Source organism: Lipotes vexillifer, unplaced genomic scaffold, assembly GCF_000442215.2.
Source record: "Lipotes vexillifer unplaced genomic scaffold, Lipotes_vexillifer_v1.1 scaffold1925, whole genome shotgun sequence".
NCBI classification, from domain to species: Eukaryota; Metazoa; Chordata; class Mammalia; order Artiodactyla; family Lipotidae; genus Lipotes; species Lipotes vexillifer.
The window spans coordinates 4,961-32,866 of NW_006788812.1; the positions used below are offsets into that span (position 1 = coordinate 4,961).

Sequence of the window (27,906 nt, forward strand, 5' to 3'; positions counted from 1 at the left end):
CCAGAACAGAGAAATCATGGACTTTAATGGGTATTGAATAAAAATATGATTGAAAGGCTAGATGTGATACTAACATAACTAATACACAAAAGAGTGCTGAGGCAATAACTATTTGGAATATATAATATAAAGTGAGGAGTAATGTGGAAAAAAATCTACAGGAGGAAAATACTTTTCCTGATTAATTTTTCAAATTTTAGACATTTGCTCAAAAAAATCACAAGGCTGTAGGATCTTGAGAGAGCTAGACTTGTCATCAATGTTTAGGCAGAACAAAAGTTGAATTAGGTAAGAATGACATCCTCATCCATTTTGTTTAGGCTACCAATAAAAAAGGACTTACTATAGTCTTCCTTAGCACCCATCTTAGATAACATCTTTCCATGGATCTCATAAAGTTTAAACCCCCATATTAAATCTTATACTTCCTGATTTATTGTCATTGTGGATGTAAAAAAGGGCTGATGATCATCTTTGTTTATAATCTTTCATAGATTTGAACAGAAACATTCATAATTGCCTATTAATAATAAGCCTCCCCAAAGGCTAATGAGCTTAAGCAAATAAAAAGTTTTGTAACCTACCAATTAACCTATAGAAGGTATTCCAAATAATTATATTCTGTCACTTTCTTATTCACACTTGACTCCAAAAAGTTCTCAACGTTTTACATGAATAATCTAGAAAATAAATTTTACTCTTGCCTTCACAGGCAGCATTAAAATGAGCAGGCACTTGTGTTAATTTGTTATATTTTCTTATTTATTACTTAATTTTCCTACTGCCTGCTTGGAACTTGAGTTGTTCTGGTTAAAAAAATGATTGAAGGAGCAAACATAATGATACAAAAATTTAAATAAAGTTCACTCTTGCCATGAAATGGGATGTCAGTTTTGCAATCCATCTGCACTTTCCCACTAAGCTGGGTGGAGTTGGTCTAAATGAATCTGAAGATATTTATGAAATAAGCTAATACGAAAGGGCACTACAACCCATTAAAAGCGACTCTCTTCCTCTTCCACAGCGCGATGAAGGCCAGGGATGAATTTTAAGAGCTGTTTCCGGACACTTCCCCTTCTGCTTTTCCTGGGCAGAGTCCCAAACATGCTTGAGAAGTTGCCTTCCCACAAGGGAGACATGGACCCACTACTAGCAGAACTAATGCTCTGGTTCCTCCTTGAAGAACACCTCTTCAGAAAATCATCCCCATCCTTGAGGACAAAACACTCATCATCTGTGCTTGTCTGCCGGCTGAAGGCTTCCCTGCTCGAGTCTTCAGACACACATGTCTGGTACCCATCCTCACTGTCTATCGTCATGGAGCTCAGGCAGCTCTTACAGCTGCTCTCACTGGATAAGCGACTCCGGTCCAGGAGAGCTGAACCCGGCAGGGGTCCAAACAAAGCTGATTCATCTATGTCCATATTTTCCAAACTTGGGCAGTTAGATGCATCACCTAGAAAGCAGAAAACAAAGCCTACTGGGAAATGGATCTGAGCATCGCTCCTTACAAGTAAATACACCAAATTTCTCTTTGAAGGGCACAAGAAAAACTAAGGGTAAATAATACTTTTCACTAAATTTTCACTTGCATGAATAAGTAACTGTTCATGAGACCATTCGATAAACCTTATAGTATGATTTTTCAAACTATTTGTTCATGAACTAGTTTCCAGGTAAAAGGGTTCTATGGTGACAAAAATGGTAATGCTAGATTAAATAAATTGAAACAAGAGTCTTCATATGAGAACAGTTCAACTCATCTAACAGTATGCCAGTGTGACTTATGAATTTCCAAAAGAATCATTTCTTATACTGTAGTGACCATGCCACCTTTTATTAAAATTATCATAGAAATGGGCTCCAAAGAATATACTTGGGGAAATGCCTCTTATGGATTTTCTCTATTTTAGTTCCTCTGAATTTTAGTTACTATTTTTTTTTAATAATTGTAAAATTGTTATAACATCACTTGAAGTGTATGGGAAACACAGTTATAAAGCCTGCCCCTGTAGGCTGATTATTAGAGAATTCAAAGATGTTTAAAACAGAAAGGATATCTTCCAGCCTCGATATGCCCAGTTGATTCTTAGAACACTTTAATACTTAAATGCTTTGAAATGGTAGTGTACCCAGAAAATATCCCTGTCCTAAAATAAGTAATAATTCATTTGAAGAAATTGAATGTTATCTGCTTAGCTGAATTTCTTCATCAACCTTTTATAACCTACATCTGGGCTCTCCAAACTCAAATTTTAATCTCATACCAACAGCCTGTTCATATCCCACTTGTTTCTGTACTATTTGAGTTGGTTAGTATGCTGCTAAAAGAAAGGAGATTATTTGTAATACTAGCATGAGAAAAACATCATTAGAAGATGACTTTGCTTCAGGACAAGTAATAGAACCTTACACACTCAGAAATTGTTCTATTTTGTGCTGATAACCTCTAATTCTGCTCTCCTTTGTCCTTGGTTGACACTATAAAAAGAGACTGCTTATTTTTCCATTTGATCTGCAAGGTTAGGTAGGGCCAGCCCTGTGGTGACTAGCTATAATGCTTTCCTTTTTGTTAACAAAACCAATTTTATTTCATCTCCCAACAAGCTGATGAATTTCTTTTGATTGGCGAGCAGTTGGCTTGTAGGAACTCATGCCCTGGATATTTACTGTAGGTCTAGAAAAAGTAAGCTAAAGAACTCATTCAATCTCTCAAAAAATATGTACAACAATGACCTATGAAAAGTCAAACTCCTTGATTCTGAACTAAGGATCGTGTCTATACAAGGCCACTTCCATAAAGCCATAGAACTGCCTACACTTACCAGATCAAACCCCATCTCCACTCCAGGATGCTCCGGAAGTAGAGGCAAAGATATCCCAAACACCCTCAAGTCTACAGAAATCCAGGAAGCGGCCAGAAATGTGTGCCTCTGTCTGGTTAGCAAACTTCAGATCCCCCCCCCCCAACAAAGCCTGCTATAGGTTTTTGAGAATATTAATTTAGAAACACAGAGAAGAGAAGTAACTCATACATGTTTCATTTTTTGAAAAAAACAGAACTTTGACACAAGCCCCTAAGCCATAAATTAGTGCCTAATTAAGAATTAAATGTATCCTTCTTCTGTAAACAGATTATCACTTTTAACAAACAGATATTCTAAGGTTATAGAGATGCTATAGCTCTGTGTTATCTGAAGAAGATACAACCTATATTTCACACCCACACAGTTAGTGGTTTCAGTGAATTATTTGTATCTACAAGTTCATTCCTCAGGTTATACCAGTCACATGGCAAATGCCATGTCAACAAATTTTAAACTCAACCCTTCTTTTCAGAATGTACACAACAGCAAGAGCCATGCATTTACTGTTATAACGATCCCTCATATTTCTGTTTTGGATTTGAGGGCCATGAGGAAGGATTTCTCTGCCTTACTGTAACTTACACAATTTGAGCAAATAATAGGAGCTCCACCCAAGAAGCATGTTACCATTCCCAGCTTCAAGAGTTTCTGAGAACTACCCAGCCCCTGAACCGCAGATGTTCTCAGGAATTTAATTCATCTGCTGAAGTAGTGGGAAAATCAGGCAATCATTCATATTTACTCTTCTAAAATCCCCAGGTGCCTCTTGAGAGCGAGTGCACACATGCCCCTGTGTCCATGTTTTCATGTGCATGTGTTCTGTGTATGGAGGAGGGGGTGTGATGATGACTTACCCCTCCTCCATATACAGTGGTCACTCCAAAAGCCATGCCAAAGAAACACAGGCTACTATTCTCAATCCATGCTAGGCAATTTTTTTCTTGTAATGATGATAATCTTAAAACAATGTAGAGGCAGAAGTACTGAAAGAATGAAATGTTAAGTGTGGTTTCTGAACAGGAAATCACATTTACCATGAAGCAGGCGCTGTTCCTGTAATTGCAGAGATCTGAACTCCACCCATTTTCTCTTCAAGGTTTGCTGAGAAAGAAGAAAAGTGCTAATTATTTGGAAACCCCAGTGAAGATAGCAATTTACTTCCAGGTGTTGAGATTTGTCATTAATTTTTTTTCATTTCTTTCTATCACTAACAATCCCTCCCACTCATTTGAAAGATTCTTTTTCTGTATAAAAGCAGAATATTGGGAACACTAATTTCTCAAGAAATAATCTAGTATCACCAACAAGTTGAAACAATGATGTCATTTCAATAGAAAAAACAGATAATAGGAACAATGATATTTAGATACTTTTCATTTAAAAATATTAGAGAAACAGATTGCTTAGGTTTGTGTCCATTTACTAGCTGTTTCGGCAAGGCTTTACACTCTAGGCTTCTTCCATCAGCAATATGAGAACAACAACAGAACCTAAACCTGGGAATTGTCATGAGGATTAAATGCATTAGTAAATGTAAAATGGTTGGAACAGTGGGTACAGCTTAGTAAATGTTCAAAAAATACCATGATCATTTTGAATGGATACAGAAGATGTGGTATACGTATACAACAAAATATTACTCAGCCATAAAAAAAGAATGAAATAATGTCATTTGCGGCAACACGGATGGACCTAGAGATTATCATACTAAGTGAAGTACGTCAGACAGGAAAGATAAATACCATATGATGTCACTTATATGTGGAATCTGAAATATGATACAAATAAACTTATTTACAAAACAGAAACAGACTCACAGACATAGAAAACAAACTTATGGTTATCAAAGTGGGAACGGGAGGAGGGATAAATTATGAGTATGGGATCAAGAGATACACACCACTATACGTAAGATAGTAAACAACAAGGATTTAGTGTACAGCATAGGGAACTACATTCAGTGTCTTGTAATAACAAGTAATGGAGAAAAATCTGAAAAAAAAAAATAGATGTATAACTGAATGACTTTGCTGTACACCTGAAACTAATACAATATTATAAATCAACTATACTTCAATTAAAAAAAAAAAAAACACCATCATTCTATAAGCCTGGGGCACTAAAATAGTCTTTTCTGCTGGATATCTACTTATTTTCTATACCCAAAAGGGGAAGCTGACCAGTTCTAAAAGGCTTCCTTGGAGGGCTAAACTTAGAACACTGTAAGCACCCTGACTTCTTAACTGGTTCCTTCCTTGGCTGCCCCGCACATGAGAGCAGTGGCCCAGGGAAGGATGAAACGGCTGCTGTAATGGTCACGACTGCACGTGAGGCCTGGCCTAGCCCACAGGCTGGAATCAAAAGTCAACCAAGCAGAAGGCATCTGACAAAGGCAAAAAGGCTCCTTCTCCCTCTCCTTCTTTGTTCTTTACTCCACCCCTTCCTTTGCCATTTCAGGTCCCCACAGCAAATCCAGCAGGTAAGCACAGCTCAGATTTGCCTGGGGACACTTATCCTGAAGGACAGCCAGCCTAGTTGGAAACAAGTGGTCCTTTGTACAAATCAATCTGGAAGGGGCAGATGAAGGCTAAAAAGAAAGAGGGGGGGGGGGAAGCACAATTGGAAGGGGAAGACTGAAGGAAAAGAAAATATTACAAGAATGTCATTAAGTGTTTAAGGGGGAAAGTGGCTGGTTCCTCAGTTCAGGGATTGAACAATCACTGGGCAGGATTTTCCAAGCCTTGATAAGAGTAACATTTAGCAGCAATCACTATGATTGTCAATATAATATGCAATCAATGAGTCAAAGCCACCTGGCATTACCTGGCTCAGTTAATTTCTTGTTCTTTCTGTACTATAATATAGTCTACCTGGCTATGAGACTGCTGGGCTACCTGAATTACAGCTCTTGTAAACCTGTGGTCATGTGAAGGTCAGAGTTAGGAAACCAGGAAGTACAGAACTAGCAAGGATCTGGCATATATACCAAGCCCTTTTTTCTTTCTTAAAGAGGTTTATCTCTTGCAAGAGAATAGAGTCTAGTTGGGGAGCATAAGGATAGACTGATGCTCAAAACTAATTATAGGGAGAAGAGGAAGTTGTATTTCTGCACTTACTATGCAGAAATACAAAGTTAGAGCTTGCCAAACAGTTTCTGTGAAAGTCAAGGTTTTTAAATGTCAAATCTGTTGATTTGTCCCAGTCATCTAAGTATGCCGTCACTTAAACCAAGAAAATACCAATGCAAAGAGCAGATGTGTCAAAGTGACTAAGAGTTTTTAGTCTATATTGAAGCTTCCTTATTTTCCTCAGAGTCAGCCTATTATTAATATCACAGTAGTGTATTTGGACAAATCTAACCTCTCACTGTTAGAAGAAAATTAAAGTACATGTGAGATTTAACCCTACTGGATCACGTCACCTCGCTGTGCCTAGCTCAGCGCCTGGTACATAGCAGATGCTCAGTAAATATTGGCTAAATGAATAAATGAAAGGATGGCTTCCTGGAACAACACTCAGCTATCACAGACTGGATATTTTGGTTGAACATATCTCCAACGTTTTCATTCTACATGAGACATATAGCTAAACATTTTCATGGCACTTTACTACTTTTATAGTGCTTTCATGGATAATATGCTGTTTAATTTTTCTAACTGTCCTAAAAAGTTCCAGATTAGAAAATAAAGGTTTAATGTAGCAAAATATTTCCCAAGGGCTACAAACCCAGTAAATATCAGAGCTGGATTAAAAAGTAGGTCCCTCAGACCACTAGATGTGCTGTTTTCATGTTAAACATTTGAATCACAGGCCATGAGAAAGGGAATCCCTGAAAACACAGCTCAGAAGGCACCATTGTTTCTAAAGAAGAGGTTATGGCCCCACAAAGAGTCTTTGAGGGACACAATGCACATGTAGGATGCACAAACTAAATGTCATTGTGTGAAGGGGAAGCCAACCTGACTCTGGTAAATAGGTCAGACCCAGACATTTCTGGCTCAAGAGATGAGCTGGAAATCTCATAATTTCAAGATTAGAAAAGGAACAGAAATGAAAGAAAGTGAGCAGAAATGAACCCAAAAGTCTTCTGGACCTGGAGAAAAAGAAAGAGGTCACAAGGAAATTGGACCCTATGGCGATAGTTTAAATGCAATTATGTGAGGCAGAGACAAAGACAAGTTTCCTGCTTGAGAGAAGAACCTTGGCTGAAGCTCCACCATTGTGAAAAGGAGCTGAGCAAAGCTGTTGAGGGCGACTAAAGCTCATGGAGAATATGTACCCAGAGAAGCAGGAGCACATAAACGTAGCCTCATGACCTGAACTGAGCAGCACACTGGCCCTCCAGGGAAGGCATCCAAGCTGCCAGACCTGGCTTTAGACCGGAAGCCTTGAAGTGCAGAGCAGAGGCCACTGCCCAACTCTCACACTGAGTGGAAGGGAGAGGCCCAGGGAAATGGGCAATCCAGACTCCAGAGCTCCACAGAAGTTTAATGATAAGAAAGATAACAAAACTGATAATCAGTACATGGACTCTCTACAACAAAATCAAAATAGAAAAGTGTTCAAAGACTTTAAAATAAGAATATTTACAATCCTCTGAGAGAGAAATGTGATGTTCCTAAGAATAAGAAATTTGAAACAAAGGAAGAACAGATAGACATGAAAAAGAACTATTTGAAAATAAAAAATTAACTTTTAAAACTCAAGAGAAAAAACATTCTATACAGAACACAGACAACATTACTGAAGATATTACTAAGGAATTCAAAAATAACATAACAGTGAAAAAAACTGAAAAAAAGAATATAGATATAGTAGATGTATACACACATATATGTATAACTCAGTCACTTTGCTGTACACCTGAAATGAACACAATATTGTAAATCGACTATACTTCAATAAAAAATAACATAACAAAAAAGATAAAGTGATACAAAATCTGAAGTGGTTAGGAAGCATGGAAAGTAAATCAAAAGACTCTGAAATATGTCTAACAGAAATTTCAGAAGATAATCCAGGGAATGATGAGGAAGGTGTATTCAAAAAGGTCAAGCTGATAATTATCCAAAACTGAAGAAAGTCAGAAGTCTTTAGACTGGAAGGACACTGCAAGTTCCAAGCAGTATAAATTTAGAAATGAATCCAGACCTAATCACATTGTGGTGAAACTGTAAATCAGGAAAGACAAAAGAACACCTTAAAAGCAACCAGCAAAAGATGAAAAATTGCCCCAAATTGAAATACTGGGTTTTGAAAAGAGCTTAAAAATGGGAAATCCTCTAGAGATAATTACCAAGAAGAAAAAAATAGAAAGAAGGCATAAAAAGTAGTACAAATGAAAATGGGGACACAAGCACAGCTGCGATAGAAAAGAAAAAGATGAGAACAGAATGTTTATTATCAACTTCATGCAATAAATATGAAAATTTTAAAACTTTATTAACAAAAACATCATGCAATAAACCTGGCTCAAACAAACAAAAATAGAAAGCCTGAGCAGTCTTATAACTAATAAAGAAACTGAAACTGAGTTTAGAAGTATTCACATCAAAAAGAAACACAAGCCCAGATGATTCAGATAGCGTTACAAGAATTCTACCACAGAACGAAAAGGGGAAGAGACTCCTCACCTCATGCTAAGAGTCCAGTAAATTTGATACCAAAAGTAAAAAAGATAGTCTGAGAAAAGAAAATTACAAGCCATTCTACCTGTAAGATGAAGTTACCCTCAACAATGCTAAAGAAAATGTAATCAAATCAAATCTACAAGTATATTAAAAAGATGATAAATTATGACCTGGTTGGATTTATTATAGAAATGCAAGGGTGGTTTTACATTAGAAAATCTTTAAATGTTATTCACCAAATTGACAGATTTTTAAAAATAAATATATGAGAAGACCACCTCAACACTTATAGAAAAAAAGTATTTGATACAATTTAATACACGAGCACTGTAAAAACTACCAGAAAACTTGGTGTAGAAGGGAACCTCCTTAACCTGAAAAGTATAACCCTAGAGACAGGAAAGAATCAAAAGAATCCCCTTTAAGGTCAAAAGCAAAGCACGGATGCCTACTATTTTAGCTTCTATCCATCATTGTATTATAGGCCTTAACCAGTGTAGCAAAATAAGAAAAAGAGCTAAATATCATTCTCAGCAGATAGCTATTATCTTCATGAGAAACTCAAAATAATCTGTAATTTATTAGAAATTATATAGTTTAGCAGGGTGTTAACAGCACAGAAAAATTGATTTCACACATCTACACATTAATCTCAATCAAAACATTATTTTTAATAAAGAAGCTATAATAAGAACAAAAATCATTTTACAAAGGTATAAATCTAATAAAAGCTGCATAGGATCTATCTACATAAAATTATAGGAATTTATGGAAAGACAAAGAAAATAATTAAAAATTATTTACTGAGATAGTCTGTCAGTAAGAAAACTCAATACCATATGGATGTCAAGTCTCCTCAAATTGATCTTTCTATATAAAGCCGTATTATCTATCAAAGCTCCAACATACATTCATAGAACTTAACAATCTGATTCTAAAATGTATACAGACAACCAAAGGGCCAAGAATAACCTGGAAAGCTTGCCCAATCAGACATCAATATTTATTACAAAGGTACAATAGCTGAGTTTGAAATAAACAAATTGATCAATGGACCAGAATTGGAAGCCTGTAAGATCCATTCATATCTGGAACTAGCTTAAAAATAGAGGTTTTACTGCAGGTCCGTTGGGGAAAAAGAAGGACTGTATAAGATAAATGGTACTGGGAGAACTGAGTACTCAAATAGAAAAAAATAAAACAAAATTGGAATCCTATCTCATACTACATACAAAAATTAATACTGAATGAATAAAGACTTGGATATTAAAAAGCTTTAAAACTTTTAGAAGAAAATATAGAAAATGCAGAGTACCTTACAAAGGATAAACAATTAGGAGCTCCCTCATAAACAAAATATCAAAGGAACAAAGCGTTCAAAGTGCTAAGGAGACAAAACACCAACTTAGAATAATTCAATTACCTATAAAACTCTCTATAGTAGCAGTGAAATAGATATTTTTCAATAAAGACCCACCTACCCTCACTAAAGGAGTATAATATTACAGCAAGAAGGAAAGTAAACCCAGAGGTAAAGAGCAGAATACAAGAAACAAGGGCAAGGCTGACAGTTCACAGGTTGGTATACTTGTTTACCAGCTGTTAAGAAAAAAAGCCTGTCTTTTTCATTTTAAAAATGGATAGAATTTTCTCAAGTAAGCAATAATAAGGAAGATGGAGCCTTAAATGGACATTTAAACATGTTAAGGTCCTCATGATATTCTGGGAGAGGATGGAGATGTTGAAATTTTTCTAGATTAGAAAAAATAATAAAGTATGTATATTAAAAGTTCAAGAGAAAATGTTCAAAGAACAGAAAATGCTTAGAAGCATATGCAAATATGTGTTGTGCAAGAGAGTTCTTTATTCCATGAAACATAAACCTATTTTTCACTTATGTTTTAAATAACATCACTAGTTTACACTCTACATTTTCCTTTTTTTTTTTTTTTTACAAAAGCCTGAAAAAGCCAGTTTTACTTTTTTGAAAATGATGTTCACTAAGACTCTCTCTCTTTTCCAGAAACAAATTAACCTTCGACAATTTAAAAAACCTAAATATAATATGAAGAACTATTTACTCCTTACAAAAATTTAATGGTAAAATGTTAGAGGCACCCCTTTTAACATGAAGAATAAGACTCACTACTTACAACATCCTGAGGGTCCTAGCTAATATTGTAAGAGAAGAAAAAATAAACTAGTTGAATAATTGGGAGTAAAGGGGCAAAACTTTCATTATTTGCAGATGATACTATGTTTATATAAAAAAATTCAAGGGAATCTACAAACATATTACTAAAATAAAGGGAGTTCAGCAAGACTCCTGGATTTAAAACTTTATACAAAAATCAATAGCAATAAGCAGTTGAAAATATAAAAGACCACATTTATTATAGCAAAAAAATTAGAAGGTATATAGGAATAAATATAATGAAAGATATATAAAAATGTATGAAGAAATTACAAAATGTTTTTGAAGTACATAAAAGACCTGAATGGAAAGAGAGATCCTGTGTTTGAAGTAAGGAAAGCAAAAACCATAATAACGTCGATTGATATCACTTATTCTATAAATACGATTCAATTACTATCACAGTCTAAAGAGGACTTTTTTCCAATGAATTTTATAAATTGATTCAAAAGATCACAGGGGTAAGCAAAATGACAAGAATATAAAACCAATGTTGACAAAGAAGAAAACAGGTCTTGTTGATGAATTAAATGTGGTAGAGGGAGGAATAAAAGATAAGGTAGGAATATACTAACTCTACCCTCTTGAGCTCAATAACTGAGCACATCCTGAGATGCACATGAGCGAGGGCCTAGACTTCATGGTCTTCCAGAACCTCACCAGTCTAGCAAACTGAGATTTTTAAGACCCTCAAATAGCCTAGAGAATTTTCACTGAACATCCTGCATTGTACACTATCTCCTGTAAACTTTAATTTCCTCTTCAAAGCTGACATTGTATTTGCCAGTGAAAGTAGATTCAAGGACAGCCACAGGAGTAGAGGAAGATGATTTCTGTAGTAAGAATGAGGCAAAACGAAAGGACGCAGAGGAGGACAACAGAAAAACAAAAATCCCAGGCCCTCCTGCACACATATATAGCACTTGGGAAAATGACAAAAAGACAGCTTCTACTTCTTTGGTTTTTTCCAAACAAAATGTAAATTGAAAGAGATCACAGGTGCATTAATGAAAAGTTCTTCAGGTGATGTGCCTTCCTGTTGCCTTTCTGAGCCTCATAGACATGCAGAAGGAGGAAGGAAGAAAGTGATTTGCCCTGGTTTGTGGAATTTAATATTCCTGCAAAGGTAATTGTATGGCTCTTGATAATTCAGCAGTTTAGTCTCATCACGACATTTCATCTTCAAGGGCTATCTCAATTCTTCAAACAGATCTTTATTCTACCACTCACATTCAAGGATGAAAAATGTGTCTCACTGTATTAAATTAAATTACCTTTAAAACTTGCAGCTTTGCCTCAAGCTCTGTTCTTTTGAGAATCATTGTTCCATTAAGAGTCTCTATCCTGTTTTAAGAAAAAAAGGAGGGGGAGGGGAATAGCATGAGTGATTCTTTCAAACAAGTACCATCCTTATGGAGTACTACACTTTGAGCACAGGCTACCCTTAAAAAGCAACGTAAATGTTACCATTCTCATGGCACTTCAAGGATTTGGATGTAAGCCAAACCTTCTGACAACATTCTAAGAAAGAATATGGAAAATAAATACTCTCTTTGAGAGGGTGACTGAAAGAAAAGACTCTGGTTTATTTGTAAACTGTAGCTCACTTTATAGAAGCCCCTATATGGCAATGACGGTTGTTCTCTGCTAGAACCTATTCCTGTGTGGTCTGGGTGAATCACCTCCTTCATTTGGTGACTATTTATTGGGCATCTACTATGTGCCAGACTCTAGACATCGTGCTAAAAGTGAGGGATACAGCAATGAAACTAGGGACTTTCAAACAATGGAGTCAAGTAGCTATTTCTTGAAACAAGGGAAAATCCTTTCTTCCCTAAGATTCTAGGAAATTTTACCTCTGTAAATTGCCTTAATTTTGGAACTAGAACAAATAGAACCACAACCACTATGAGATAATAACTTCCATATGACTCTCTCATCTCAAAACCTTTTAAGTGTACAAACTTTAATCTTAAAATTACCCATCTAATGGTATTCTTTCTCCCTATACCAAATGCCCTTCTAAAAATAAAAAGACTTGCTCTATCCTGAGTGATTTGATTTGTTTTGTGGGCTCAAGTTAGATGCCATCAATCTGCATAAGATAAATATGATATGTGAGTTATACAACTAAGCATTTTTAAACTATTGGTTCAAATTCATTTTGATAAATAAGCTGTAACTCTATAAAGATGCAAGAAAATTTTCAAGACATGGTAAAATAATAGTATTAAATGCAGAGACCAGTTTCCCTCTATTTCCAACAGCATTATACCCAAGATAATGAGATGATAGCAAGAGAACACGTTGTCTGCTTTCTCATTAGCGGGTCTTGACTCTGGGCGATAGTGACAATCCCTATGAATCTATTTGGCACTTTAATGTTGACCTGACCTGCCCAAGCAATAGATGTCTGTGGGCAGAACTGCAGCCATAGATTGGCCGCTCTCTTCAGTATTTGTACGAACGGTCTCTCATCTTCCTTATCTCTGGATTTCCAATTGTCTCCACCCAATACTCTTTAATTATCCACCTGAGGTCTGCTCACTTTACCCATCTGGAATATAGGTTTCTGTTTCTAATCACCAGCATGTTCTCCTGGACTCTATATGATTCCTACCTTATAGACTCAAGTTTCTCTGGAGATCAAGTGGCCCCAACTTTTACCCTGAACTCATAGGATTCATAGAGTTGGACTCAGTCCTCTACCACCACCAGTCATCTTTCAAAACTACTCTCACACAAACCCCAAAGAAATATCCTTTGAAGTTTTAGACTAGAATCACTAAAAAGTGTCCAGCAGATTTTTTATTGGCAGCTTACAAGGAGCAGCTGTGGTGTAGCTGGAGAATAGAGCCTGGCATCCAGAGCAGATGGTCAAATCCCAGCCCTGGCATTTACTAGATGGTTGGTCTTAACTAAACCTCATTTCAGCCTGAGTCACTTCGTTTATAAATAGGAATATAACTAACTTCTGTGAAGAATAAATGAGATGATCAGAATAAATTCTAAAACTATTAAGCCTGGCTGGTGAGGCCCATACTCTGCTCCCTGGAGAACTCTCTGTCTTCATTTCTTACTATACTCTTCCTAATTCACCAACTACCAATTACACTGGCTTCCTCTCTATCCCTTGAATAAGCCAAGCCCACTTTGAGAACTCAGAGACCTCTCCCTTTACCTGAAATGTTCTCACCAGGAGTTCATCTAACCATCCCTTCTCTTCATTTCGCTTTCAGCTCAAAGCTCACCTTCTGAGAAAGGACCACTTTAAACACTTAAGCTAAAATAGCAGCCCTCTCACTCAATGTTCTATCCCATTTCTTGTTTTACTTTCTTTATAGCACTTATCAATAACTGAAATATCAAAATTACTTATTTTTGCAGCCTCTTCTTACCTATCTCCTTCCACAATAAAGCAACAGAAGAGTCTTTATCTCTCCTGAGCCTATCACAGAGCTGGAAACATAGTATTTGCTCAATAAATATCATTTTAGTGAATGGGTGAATTCCATCTTTTAACTAATTACTAAGGTCTTATTAGTTACTAAGGGTGGAAATGTCAGTTGAATCTCTAACTGGGGAAACAAATGTCCCATTAGTAAGTTGGGAATAGTAGCAGATGTGAGTGTGTGTGTTGCACGGCATGAGGGCCGAGCAGACTGTTCTTTCAAACAGAACACTAGGAGAGAAAAACAATTGGCTGGTGGTAGAAGAGGAAAAAACTCAGCCCTTCTGACCTTTCATTTGTTCTAACCACAGGATTATATCAGCCATGGAAATTGGACCCATTCCTCTCCGTCCAAAGAGAATGTGTGCCAGTTTAATTGAATTTGAATTAAAAATAAAATTTAAAAAATGCTATCCCGCCCACTCAGATGTTTGGGCTATTGATGTCCTCTGACTTCAGATGTTGACAACATGTTCAAGTTTGAGGAAACCTTGAGAAACAAAAGGAACTGATAAAAACATCTGTACCCAATCCCCAAGCTATGATGCACTGCCTCCCTTCTTGTGATCCTGAACAAAAAGCCTATTCATTCACTCAACAGGCATTATGAGAGACTGTAACATTTTTGAAGCCCCACGGGAAGCAGCCAGATAGTTACATTAGCAGGTTTCCTGATGATCTGATCAGGTCAACAACTTGTTTGTGGGTAAAACCTTCTGTGCTCACACCATTGATATTTGCAAGGACATCACCTGGGAGATGCCAAGAAAAATGAGTGTTAAAACGGTTGGTTAAATAATCTTTCCTGACCCACGAATGAAATAAAACAAGCAAGACCCAAACCTTGGCAACATAAAGGAGTTAAGGAAATTCAAAGCAACAATCATGTCCTGACCTTCACTATCAAAAAAGTTATTTTTCTTGCTATTTAAATAATTCCTAACATGAGCATAGTTCTAACTTACCGGCTTGCAGGCCAGCGCAGTGTGCTGGGCTATCCTCCTGGATTTTGCAGATCAGGGTGCACATCTCTGAGGAGCAGGTGTTCTGGTTTTGGAGCCTGTAAGTCTGTAAAATTAAAGGGATACATAACTACCATTACCAAATATAAAATAGATTACCATTACCAAAAAACTCAAAATCTATTTGTTAAAAAAATATTAAGTGGCATCAGTTACCTTAAGCAGCATAATAGATAAGTGCAAAGAACAATTTGGGAAGCTTTTCTGAATATAAACTAAATCTAAGTACCAATCTTACACTTCTCCCACACAATCTGTAGCTGACTCCATTCATAAAAAATACATCTGGCTTAAGAAAGAAAGTAGGATAAGACTGGCTTAAGACTTTCAAGCCTAAGAGACCACCTGATGCTATCATTATTGCATATTTAACAAGAAAAATTTGGTTTCTCTTTTCCCAATGGGCTAAAACAATATGGCCAAGAGCAGAGAGAAAAATCTCTATGTGGTTCTCCTGAGCTAAAGTACTTATTACAGGAGCGTAAGAAACAGTACATATCCAGCAAGGGAGATATGCCAACAATAATTATTTTAAATCAGAGTTCTGCAAATAATGACAATCTGCCCTGCATTCATTCAAAAGCACTATGATTGACTCAATTACCTTCATTCCTGAGCACTCGGTGGTACATCTGCCCTAAATACTCATTCATTAGCCACTCGACTAAATTAGAAAAAGTTACGCTTGGGCTCTGGCCTCAATTTGGCAAAAGCAGCTTGGTTTTGTTTTTGTTTTTGTTTTCGATTTGTACCAAGAACACAGCACAAGTGTTTGGTGAATAGAGTGGCCCAAGGACCTATATTTTTCTTTTTCATATATTTAAGTTATGAGGTCTCGCTGCATTTAGAATCAAAATCAGCATTCTGAGTTGAGTAAGTCTTCTAAACATCTGTTTCCTAAAATTAAACCACATTCCAGCACTGCTTTCCTGTGGAAAAATGAATGTCTGATGTTCATTCCTTTTGATTTTACAGACCTACAGGCTCCAGAACCAGCAGAACCAGAAGTCAGTCAAACTTCTAGAAACTTGACTTTGTTAACCTAAGAGATTTCTATGTACTCTGCAAGGCATTTAGAATCCCTGTATCTTAAAGATAGAGGGGACTTTCAGAGATCGTGTAATCTACTTTCCATCTATGCCAGAGATCCCTTTAACAGCTTTTCTGCCAGGGAGTCTTCTTGCCACAGCCCGGGCCCTTCCAGAGATGGAAGGGTGGTCTGGTTCATGGAGGACATGAACCAAAGCTATAACAGACGCTCCTTTGGGAAACCACTGTTGTAATGATTCTCATTAGCAGTGAGAACCTACCCTCCATGTCCAGGGAGCAAGGTGAGTACAGTGAAGGGGGAACATGTTAATTGATGTAGCCTGCACCTGTGTATATGTTTGCAACAGGTGTAAAATTTGTGGCTTAGAGAAGGAAAGGCAGAGGTCCCCAAGTTTTGGTAAGAAATTATTAGTTGGATATTTCTCTCTTTTATCCAGTCTTCTAGCTCAATCATTTCCTAGAGACACAAAAGTACATTGCCTTTCTCATGCCTGATAGCCTTCATTCTAACAGTTGTCATTTGCTGATCTTCTACTGGAACCAGGCACATAACTAAGTACTTTATGTGTTAGTTCATTTGAAGTGCCTAAGAACCCACTAAGGTAGCACTGAAAGAATATGAACTCAGGTGTACATGAATCTAAGGTCTATCTTCCTGCCAAATTACTACATTACTCTCTGTAGCAGCAAAAAACTAGCACCCATGGAAACCAGAGGAGGTGGACTTGTTCTCTCCCAGCATGCCCTGCACCTGGTAGACCAGGGCCCAAATATGTGTTAATGATGGGGGCACAATAAGGGTACGTGAGGTTCTATCTGGTCTTCAAAATGTTCCCAGAGCATGTCCCCTATTTGATGACTACTACAAATGTTATGAGTACTAGAGAACAGGTTATGGCATAGAGCTGGTAATGGAAAGCATACACCATAAGGGAATTTGCAGAGGCGTGGATCCTTGCATCACTAAGATAGCACAGACATGCTGCAGTCCAGAGGTGAAGCCATTAGCTCACGTGAATCCACAAAGTTTCAAGGCACTATAGCCTGCTGTCTACTAATGATAGTTTTGATTCTTGCTTCATGTAGAGTGTTTATGGTATAAGGGAGAAACATGGGGGAAGCAGTGACATGTCTATAGAAAAATGAGAAGAGATCCTCGCTGGTAACATTAAGTAAGAGTAAGTGAGTAGACTTTGCTCCTGTTTTCAGTAGCAATCACTGCACATCCTTGGGGATAATCTCATTTGAAAAGTGGTCACAAAAAGCATAGTGTCTCTACAACAGAATAAGAAGTGTTTCATGTGAATGAGGAACAAGAGAGAGTACTATGCTTCTAAAACCTGATGGAAGAATTAGAGATTTCACCAAATTCAAAAGTAGAGGAGCTAAGAAAGGAGAAGGTCTCTTCTTTTCTCCTAGAGCCTTCTCCCTATTCATTGCAGCTAGAGTTCCATTTTGTTTCTTTATTCATAAAACACATCTTACATAGCAGCTTCCTGTTCCTAATCTAAAAACACACTGACTTTACAACTGTGGGGCTTATATTTAGTCACCAAAGTTTTCTGAAGGCAGCACCAAAGTTAAGATATAAAAACTGATGTGCAGTATAAGGATATGGTTATGCAAAATGCCTCTAAAAGAAATGCAAAAGTGTAATGGAAAAAGAACACGGTAATACTTAAACTACTTCTCTTGCACTTAATTAGACTAGACTTCATTTGACCTAACTCATCACCTTAGCAAATATGGCCATGAAAAGCAGACAGCAAATAAGAAATGAAATTCTTAGGCTACTAAATAGAAATCCATAAAGAAGTCAAAATTTTCCTAAAGCATGAGACAATACACACATAGAGCCAAATGTTCTTAAGTGTTTCAAATAATAGTTTAAAAATGTTGCCATAGCAAAAGCAATCCTGAGAAAGAAAAATGGAGCTGGAAGAATCAGGCTACCTGACTTCAGACTATACTACAAAGCTACAGTAATCAAGACAATATGGTACTGGCACAAAAACAGAAATATAGATCAATGGAACAGGATAGAAAGCCCAGAACAGGATAAACCCACACACATATGGTCACCTTATCTTTGATGAAGGAGGCAAGAATATACAATGGAGAAAAGACAGCCCCTTCAATAAGTGGTGCTAGGAAAACTGGACAGCTACATGTCAAAGAATGAAATTAGAACACTTCCTAACACCATACGCAAAAATAAACTCAAAATGGATTAAAGGCCTAAATGTAAGGCCAGACACTATAAAACTCTTAGAGGAAAACATAGGCAGAACACTCCATGACATAAATCACAGGAAGATCCTTTTTGACCCACCTCCTAGAGAAATGGAAATAAAAACAAAAATAAACAAATGGGACCTAATGAAACTTAGCTTTTACACACCAAAGGAAACCATAAACAAGATGAAAAGACAACCCTCAGAATGGGAGAAAATATTTGCAAATGAAGCAACTGACAAAGGATTAATCTCCAAAATATACAAGCAGCTCATGTAGCTCAATATCAAAAAAACAAACAGCCCAGTCTGAAAATGGGCAGAAGCCCTAAATAGACATTTCTCCAAGAAGGTATACAGATTGCCAAAAGACACATGAAAGGATGCTCAACATCACTAATCATTAGAGAAATGCAAATCAAAACTATAATGAGGGGCTTCCCTGGTGGCGCAGTGGTTGAGAGTCTGCCTGCCGATGCAGGGGACACGGGTTCGTGCCCCGGTCCGGGAAGATCCCACTTGCCGCGGAGCGGCTGGGCCCGTGAGCCATGGCTGCTGAGCCTGCATGTCCAGGGCCTGTGCTCCGCGACGGGAGAGGCCACAACAGTGAGAGGCCCATGTACCGGAAAAAAAAAAACCCTGCAAAATGCTGTTTAAATGCTGGAGAGGGTGTGGAGAAAAGGGAACCCTCTTTCACCGTTGGTGGGAATGTAAATTGATATAGCCACTATGGAGAACAGTATGGCAGTTCCTTAAAAAACTAAAAAAGAACTACCATACGACCCAGCAATCCCACTACTGGGCATATACCCTGAGAAAACCATAATTCCAAAAGAGTCATGTACCACAATATTCATTGTGGCACTACTTACAATAGCCAGGACATGGAAGCAACCTAAGTGTCCATCGACAGATGAATGGATAAAGAAGATGTGGCACATATATACAATGGAATATTACTCAGCCATAAAAAGAAACGAAACTGAGTTATTTGTAGTGAGGTGGATGGACCTAGAGTCTGTCCTACAGAGTGAAGTAAGTCAGAAAGAGAAAAACAAATACTGTATGCTAACACATATATATGGAATCTAAAAAAAATGGTTCTGAAGAACCTAGGGGCAGGACAGGAATAAAGACGCAGACATAGAGAATGGACCTGAGGACACGGGGAGGGGGAAGGGTAAGCTGGGACGAAGTGAGAGAGTGACATTGACATATATACACTACCAAATGTAAAACAGACAGCTAGTGGGAAGCAGCGCATAGCACAGGGAGATCAGCTTGGTGCTTTGTGACCACCTAGAGGGGTGGGATAGGGAGGGTGGGAGGGAGATGCAACAGGGAGGGGATATGGGGATATATGTATACATATAGCTGATTCACTTTGTTATACAGCAGAAACTAACACAACATTGTAAAGCAATTATACTCCAATAAAGATGTTAAAAAAAACACATCACTAACGCAAATATATAAAATGCACATTATAAATAGTACATCACTCTCTTATTTATGAGCTGGCTGATATCAAGAATTTCTGATCAGTCTCAAACCTACCAGAAGACTAAAGCGCTACAAACAAGAAGCAGACTATGTCTCAGGGTGGGTTTTTTATCCGCTGAATGTTTTCTTTCCTTGATGGTACCCAACACACTGAAAAACTACCAAAAACATTGAAAACAAGTCACAGCCTCCATCATTCCCTAAGCCCAACTTCATTCTTCTCTGCAAATATCATGACATAACCAGTGCCACTTTCTTCATTAAAAGTCTGGAAAATCTGAAAACTGCCCACCTGAATTTCAAACCCAAATTTTCCTTTATCTTGTTTTTCCACAGTAACAAGCTTTCTGTAAAACAAAAAACAAAAAATTAGGCATGAAGATCAAAGTATAACATTTGGCACATACCTATCATTAAAAGTAACTGTCAATAAAAAATAGCTGATGTTTATGTAAACTGTAGTATATAAGACTCTATGAGTGTGTGTGATATCAACAGCCTGGAAAGCTGTGTTCCTAAATATCTTGCTGAGAAACCAAAAAATAAATTAATTTCTTTACCTTTGAGACCAGAAAAAGTCACCTAAAGAACTTGATCTCGTCAGAGCAAGCTGAAAAACACAAGCACACAGTTATTCAAAGGTCCTTAAGACACATCTGCAAAATGTCCTGTATCACAAAGGACTTTGTTCTTTATCACCTTCTTTGGCCCAGCTCCTGGGAAATTGTTACAGAAAGGCCATAATTTCCATTCTCTATCAATAGCAAAGGAGAGCTGGGAAAGGGACCGTTCAGGCAGTCCACTTGAAAGATTAAATGAGGCTTCCATAATAATACCCCATGGCAAAAGAGTTAATGTAATGTGGCAAAGCTCCAAAGCTTCCAAAAAGAACTTCATATCTAATCTGTATTTAAAATAGCCTCTGAAAGGTTAACCACAGCAATTTATAATCACACTGAAATTCAAAGAAAAATAACACCCATGGAATGGCATATAAGACCCAAATAGTTGATAGTTTGGGGAGATGCTGATGAAATGACTGTGTTTATTGTAATAGTTCAATATGTTACTGTTTTTAGCAGGATAAAATCATCTCTAAAGAACTAACTAATACCCAGAAGCACAATTCGGGTGAAATCAGAGACTCAAAACCTCAATTCTTTTTATGATTTATTTTTGCAATAGTTTTAAAAGAGTACAGTGAGATTTCCAGCCAAGAAAGGAAAGGAACCTCAGAATGATGTAAATGGTATAAATAACAACACATTTACTCCTCTGCATGTTTTGGGAAAAGATCATATAAACATAAGCTTCCAGGATACAGTCTACCATTATAAACAAAGTAAAAGTTAACAAAAAGTGGCATCTTGTTTTTAAGGTAATTATAGTGAGTTTTTGTGTTTTTTGTTTTGTTTATTTGCTTAGGAATTAACAAATGTTAATTAGCTCTTCCTCAAGTGTTGGTCCAGGGCTCCAAAACATAAGCTCATTCTACTAGTTAACCCATGGTGTTTATTTAACTGGCAACCTATTATGCTTCTCATATGTCAAGGACTACAGAAGATATCAGGAGATCAACGCAGGAGTCCAAACAAATAAAAGTAAAATAGAGGATGAAAGCCAGGAGAAAAACACGTAGAAGAAATTAATGCACAAATTAAATCTTCATTAAGGCATTTGTTAGTGGAGAAGCTTACATCACTATAAGGAATTTGAATTACCAAGTACAAAATGTCAGCATTGTCACAAATTTTCTGGAATGGCTCAGTGTTCAGAATTTGGCCACTGGTCAGTAATGTTAATGTAATGAAGACCTGATCTCTTCATAACAATTTGATGTATATTAATTATATTTTCCTCTCTTGTCAGTTTTGGACTTCAAGTCATTTCTATCATCGTGAAGACTGCAATAGGAAGGCTCAGAACCAAAAAAAGAAGAAAGTTCTCTATATTTGCTAAAAAGTATCTATTTTCAATTTATAAGGACTAACTGTGGAAGACCTATAACAGTTTGTATGGTTTGTTTCAGCCTGATTTTGTCCTGATAAGTACCATTAACAAGGGTGGGGACCATTCAGTTATGCAGTAGGCTGCCTTCTTGTGGAAGATAGCAGTAAATTTGATATGCCCAAGCATTCTCAACCTCTCTATTATACTGTACACACATTTTCTTAATCTACTTTCATTATTTCCATTTGCTTGGCTTTGATCCTTATTTCAGATTGTAAAGTACTTAGGTAGGTCATACCTAATCGTGCTATCTGTAAATCATAACTAGGGTTTATATTTAAAATTATTACTCTTGCTGTCAATATTCATCAGATAATGCACATATTCATTCATGTGGAGGCATAGATGTGTATTTATGTGAAGGGCAGATTGGATTAAATACCTCACTTCTGTTCATAATTCCCCGTATCCTTTGGGCCTCTTGGGGAATGTATTTGTTTTACTTTCTACCCCAGCGCCCATCACAGGGCCTGGAGTCGAGTGGAACCGTAAAAACAGCTAAACAGACAAACAGAAGTAAACTACTAGACTACAATAAGAGCAGGTAAGAGGTGGTGGGAGATCCAAAGTAAAAGAATCTTCAACTCTGTCCTTCATTAAATTAAATATCCATAGGAAAAGCTCAAGGGTAGACATTTAAAAATATAAAGTAAAATTTAAAATGAAAGAAAACAAACAATGATAAAAAACAAACACCGGAATCGCAAAACAGCAAGAACCATAGAAAAAGGACTAATAGAAAACAAAGTCAGTCAGCAATGCCTTAATACACAACTGCTAAATGAACGAATGGTGGCAAAAATTAATGAGTCCTTACACTTTTGAGCCTTCCTTCACCAATTTTAAATACCCTTTTGCTAAGCAAATAATCATAGCATTGATGGGAACTTCAAGATTTCATCTCTTCCACCATTAACCTGCCTTCTAAATCAAAAGTTATTCTAGATATAGATTCAAATATAAAATTGTTTAAGTCCACATGACAAATCCCAGACTTCTATAGAGAAGGAAATTTCCCCACCTCTCTCCGTCTAACCTTTCTATCTAGCTAATCAACTAGATTAAGATGGAAATATCTGCCTAGCACAAGGTGAGATGCAGAGCAGATACTCAATTCTTGTGGACTGACTGATCCAGGTCATCAGTGACACAAAGGAAAAACTCAGACTAAATCAAATTATGAATTAGTTTCCACTCTGGATCAGCAATGAGCCTGTCATAGGCACCTAACGTTTAAATAAAAAACAATTTAAATAAATTAAGCACCATCAAATTCTCTGACACGTTCCACATCTTGCCACAATGCTTACTTGGTTTTGATCTGGGCTGTCAGACTCAGGCAATGTGGAAAGGAATGTTCTCAGGGTTCAACCAACTATCTGCCTAAGTGACAAGAAGTACGTCTGAGGTCTTACCAAAGGTCTTACACTTTAGAAGAAGTTTTCCCTGCAGCCCTGGAGTGAGCAGCCCTCTTCTAGAACCTGACCTGTGGAGTCTCTGCTCCCTTGACTGCCCTCCCAGCCTGAGCTTTTTCTTAGGGCTGTGGGGATGACAGCAAAACTCATGAATGAGGAACTGGTGTGCAATGAACAGCATATGCTGGCAACAGCTGTCTTTTATTACACATTATCTAATATGAGAAATCTAGGTTTAGCAGTTTGGCAGGGCTGCACACTACACATTCAATTACATCTGCTGAGTAGACAAAGCTCTTTAACCCCTTGCTAGCCTCTAAAATAAAGATGCCTGGGGTAGGGCTGAGGATCCGTCTCTTGTTTTTAGTCAGATGACTTAAAAGATTAGACATCAATTTTAAAAATGTAATTTTTGCTGCTATGCAATGATTCACAATGCCCCTCTTTAGTGGGAAACCAAGACCAAATACTTCAGCTGTCAGTTTGCAAAAACTAGGAATAATCTGCCCTAGAGCCAGACAGACAGCCCTGCAGAGCAGCTTGTAGTTCCATACTGAAGCCACTTCTGCTGCTAAGTAACAGCCTGTTACTTCCTGTCCCCACTGTGTACTCATTTCCTGAAACTGTTGTGGGTTGGGGAGGGGAGGATACCTATTCACAGATGAGGTATTTTTGTTTTTGTTGTTTGTTTCAAAAGTCCCAAAATTATGTGCTCTGCTCCCTTTCCAGTCCCCTGCCTCATTCTTCCCAATTCTTCCATGAACACAGGTTTGTTTTTTTTTTTCCTGTTTAAGTCAGGAGCTTTAGGATAGCAGGGCTCCACAGAAATATTCTAAGATTAGCAAAATAATAGAGCTGAACTCAAGTTTTTAACTTTAAGGGCCCTTTAGGAACCCAAATAGAATGTTGTGGCTTCTCAGGAAAGTCTCATTGTGGGCCCATGAACCTCTTTTCCAAGAAAAAATTTTTGGATATTGTCTCTAAGCATACCACAGTATGGATTAGAGAATACTTTTCAAATTCTTTTGTAGTGAAAGTAACAGTTTTCTACTAAAAGTATACATTAAATGATCAAAATATCTTGCAGTCAGGAACACTTGGGAGTTTTGGTAATGGATGGGTGTGTAGCCAGAAATAATGTAAAAGCTCCTGAAGGGCAGAACCCATCCCAGAAATACATGCATTACCGGGTTTAGCACAATATTCTGTACCTGAACTTATAAGTGAGATAACCCTTCCAGAAGTTGTCTATTTAGTAATAATTCGATAACCAAAAGAAAACCAGGCAAAGAGAGTCTGTCTATGGTCCCACTAATGCACATTCAGGCTTCTCCTCTGGTTGTCAGGTTTTCACTATAGCATTCAGTGAAAACTACTTTCCAATGACAACCTACTACCCTTGGGAGAGTGGGTGTAAGTTCCAACGGTACTCCTTTAGCATTGCCACATTCATCAAGATGACGTTACTTCGTCCTGTCTCCTTCCTACAGCGTTTTCTATTGTAGAGATTTTTTTTTTTCTAAAACCATGTTCAAAAGTAGGAGCCATACTGGGAGTGTGTCCCCTCCTACAAATAAAGGTACTGAGATCATATAAACACACAGAAATCTGTTTTTAAATAATGTTGAGTATAAACACCCTGGCTAACCAGATAGAGCTTTGCAGAAAGCAAAGCCAATGATAACAAGAAGTATGAATTGTTGACATCAGCCCTGAAAGGGTTGAAAATAACAGTGGGCAGAGAAACACCTGCTTGTGGGATTGCCTCAAAGGGATCTTGTTGCCTTAAGTTCAGTCAGTGCCAAATAGGTGATTATTCTCTAAAAAACCAGTTAAGGGAAATGAACATCCATTCGGAAAATTCTGAACTGTTGGGATAAACTTGCATCAAGCCTCATTGATGATAATTGTACAGAATCAGAAGTATCGTATACAAGATGCTTTGTTTTGCCTTTTTTTTTTTTCTTAAGTAAATCTCACAACAGTAAGAAAAAGCTGTTTGAATAGGAAAAGTCTTACCACGGGAAAGAATATGAGAAAAGGGAAAAGAGAAGAACTGAAAAAGATGAGAACATATGAATAAAATAACTGGTGTGGAAATGTGTGTGTATGTGTAGATATTATCCAGATTATACACACACACACACACACACACTCAGATACATCTCACATGCCTACATCTCTCTCATTATCTTCTGCCAATAGCCTTCTACTGATTCCTCTTTTTAGTTCATGCTACCTTCGCTCAGGCTTAAAACCAGATGTGTCTCCTTCACCGCCTTCACAGCCAAGCCTCTGAGCCTCTTCTGCATTCCTTCGAATCTTCTTTCTCCAACTACAAAAGTTGCTCCCTCACTGCTAGTCTCTACCCACTTACCGACAAGCATGTTGTCCGACTAAGGTTCCTAAAACCTTCTACTCAGTCATGCTCAGTTGTTTCCCTGTGCTGGTCAAATTACTACCTCCTCAGGGGAGGTGTCCAAGTGTTGTGTAAAGCAGCCCAGCTCTGAGGTCCCCCCTCCCCTCCCACACAGACTCTCATCAGGTCCACCTAACACAATAATGTGTTGTTACTTAAACTGCCCTAAGAGCCCCAAGATCTGTGCTGCGGCATTTTAATTATTCCTTTGATCTGGAATACCCTTCAATATCTGGAACATCTATCCTTCAAGGCTGTATTCAAAGACATGTACTTGGATTGGAGCAGGTATGTTATTTTATGTTGTATAATGCCTATTGGTTCTGCCTACTCAATTGTAAACCCTATAAGGCCAGGAAAAAGTGTCCTTCTCATCTTTGTACACCCTACACTGCTGTACATATGAAAAGTGAATAGAGATTTTGGTACTTCCCACAGTTGCTTTAGTTTCAGACAGTAAATTGATAAGAATATTCATTATTATGTTAAACAATGTCATAAAGGCACTTTTGGATTGAAAAGGATCAATCATCCAGACCATGACAAATTATTCCCTTATCTTCATTGTGAAAAATACCAAGGAATCAGCTATGTACATCACTGAAAAAAGATCACAACTCTCCCACTATGCTATAACTCTCTAATCCTGAAATTAGAAGGCTTAAGAGGAACATATGATGTGCATACAAGATTTAAGGGCAAAAATTCATGCTTTAAAGCAATTCTTCATATTTTCTGTATTCAGATATGTACGTGGGGCATTACAGCAAGTTATTTAACCAAAATCTGAAGAGGTGTTTTGGTTTAAATTTTTTTTTACTAGCTGAAAATTGAAAAATGAAAAAAAACCTCACAATAAATCCAGTTGTACATGGATTTTTTCCAAATGAGTTTTCCTCTCTAGGGAAATACTTTTCAATAAAAATTAAAATAATAGCATAATTATTGAGCACATACTACATGTCAGTCACTCTGTTAAGCACTGTACATTTCCTCACTTAAGCCGCAGAAGAGCCCCACTGGCTGGTCTATTATTATCTTCATTTTAGAAAAAACAAAACTGAATCTTAGAGAAGAGTGTGACTCTACTCAAGATTCCACAGCTAGTAAGTGGTGGATCTTGCACTCATTTATCCCATTAAGAGTCTTAATTCCCAATAGTGTGAGGTATGTGCCAGTGCCCCAGAACTGAAGATAATTTAGTCAATAAAATTTGCCCTAAAAAAAGTATTCTCATTGGATTATGAACTAAAATGACTATCAACGACTGGGAGAGAGGCTGGGAGGGAAGGAATTAATGGGAGACATTGGAAAAAGGAAAAAGGAACACTAACTCTCAAGCTGGTTGTGTCTACATACACCTTCTTCAAGCTGATGCGCTCAATGATTTTTATTTTACCTGAACACCTCTTCCAGCGAGAAAAACAATCTTCTTTTAACTTTTGCCTTAAAAGTGTTGTCTTATAGTCTTAAATCTTCAAGGTTTAAGGATTAGCGCAGGAGCTCTCTGGGTTCCTCACCTCCTTCCTCACCCAAACCCTGAGCCACTAATTCCAAAGCAGCTAAAATAACATTTTTAGTATGCAGTCAGACAAACATATCACTCTGCCCTCAAGAGAACATGAACACTCTAAAAGGTACAAAATAGCAATCATACCTGCTTTCTTCCCCGAGGCAAAGTAGCCACAGTATCTGCCAGCATTTGAAGCCTTCTATTATCATCCATGGGAAAGCTGCCTGTGAGTGTGGGGTAAGAGCTATACGCTGGACCAGCGCAGTACTCCACGAAATTGCCATTGCCGCTCTGTTGCATGAGCCTTTGTAAAGACATTGTGAATAAAGATTACTCTAGCTAGCACATGGCTGAGTGGCCTTGCAGGCTGGGGGAAGCTAAAAGCATAACCCTCTGACAAGTAATCAAAAGTAGCAAAGCAGAGAGAGCCCATGTGACTTCTGTGGTTTGAGGTACTTGTTACACAAACCCTATCTTGCACCTCACTCCCATTTCTCAGTGCTCTTTTCTTTAAGCCCCTGAGAAAACCTAAAGCTAGTTTATACCATTAAAATAAGTCGACTTATTTTTTTTTCTCCTTCAAACAGCCAGAACTCTT

The 27,906-nt window shown here is 37.4% G+C and overlaps 1 protein-coding gene across 1 annotated transcript; it reads right to left on the bottom strand.

The window, feature by feature from the left end:
• Positions 1–27,692, bottom strand: CYTIP (cytohesin 1 interacting protein). Its single transcript, XM_007461795.1, has 8 exons — positions 27,453–27,692; positions 20,512–20,561; positions 20,244–20,298; positions 15,108–15,210; positions 14,801–14,894; positions 11,966–12,035; positions 3,902–3,968; positions 1–1,456 (listed from the first exon to the last, which is right to left on the bottom strand). The coding sequence occupies exons 1-8, from the start codon at positions 27,624–27,626 to the stop codon at positions 996–998; spliced, it is 1,074 nt and encodes a 357-aa protein (XP_007461857.1). The 5' UTR covers positions 27,627–27,692; the 3' UTR covers positions 1–995.
• Positions 27,693–27,906: the final 214 nt, after the last annotated feature.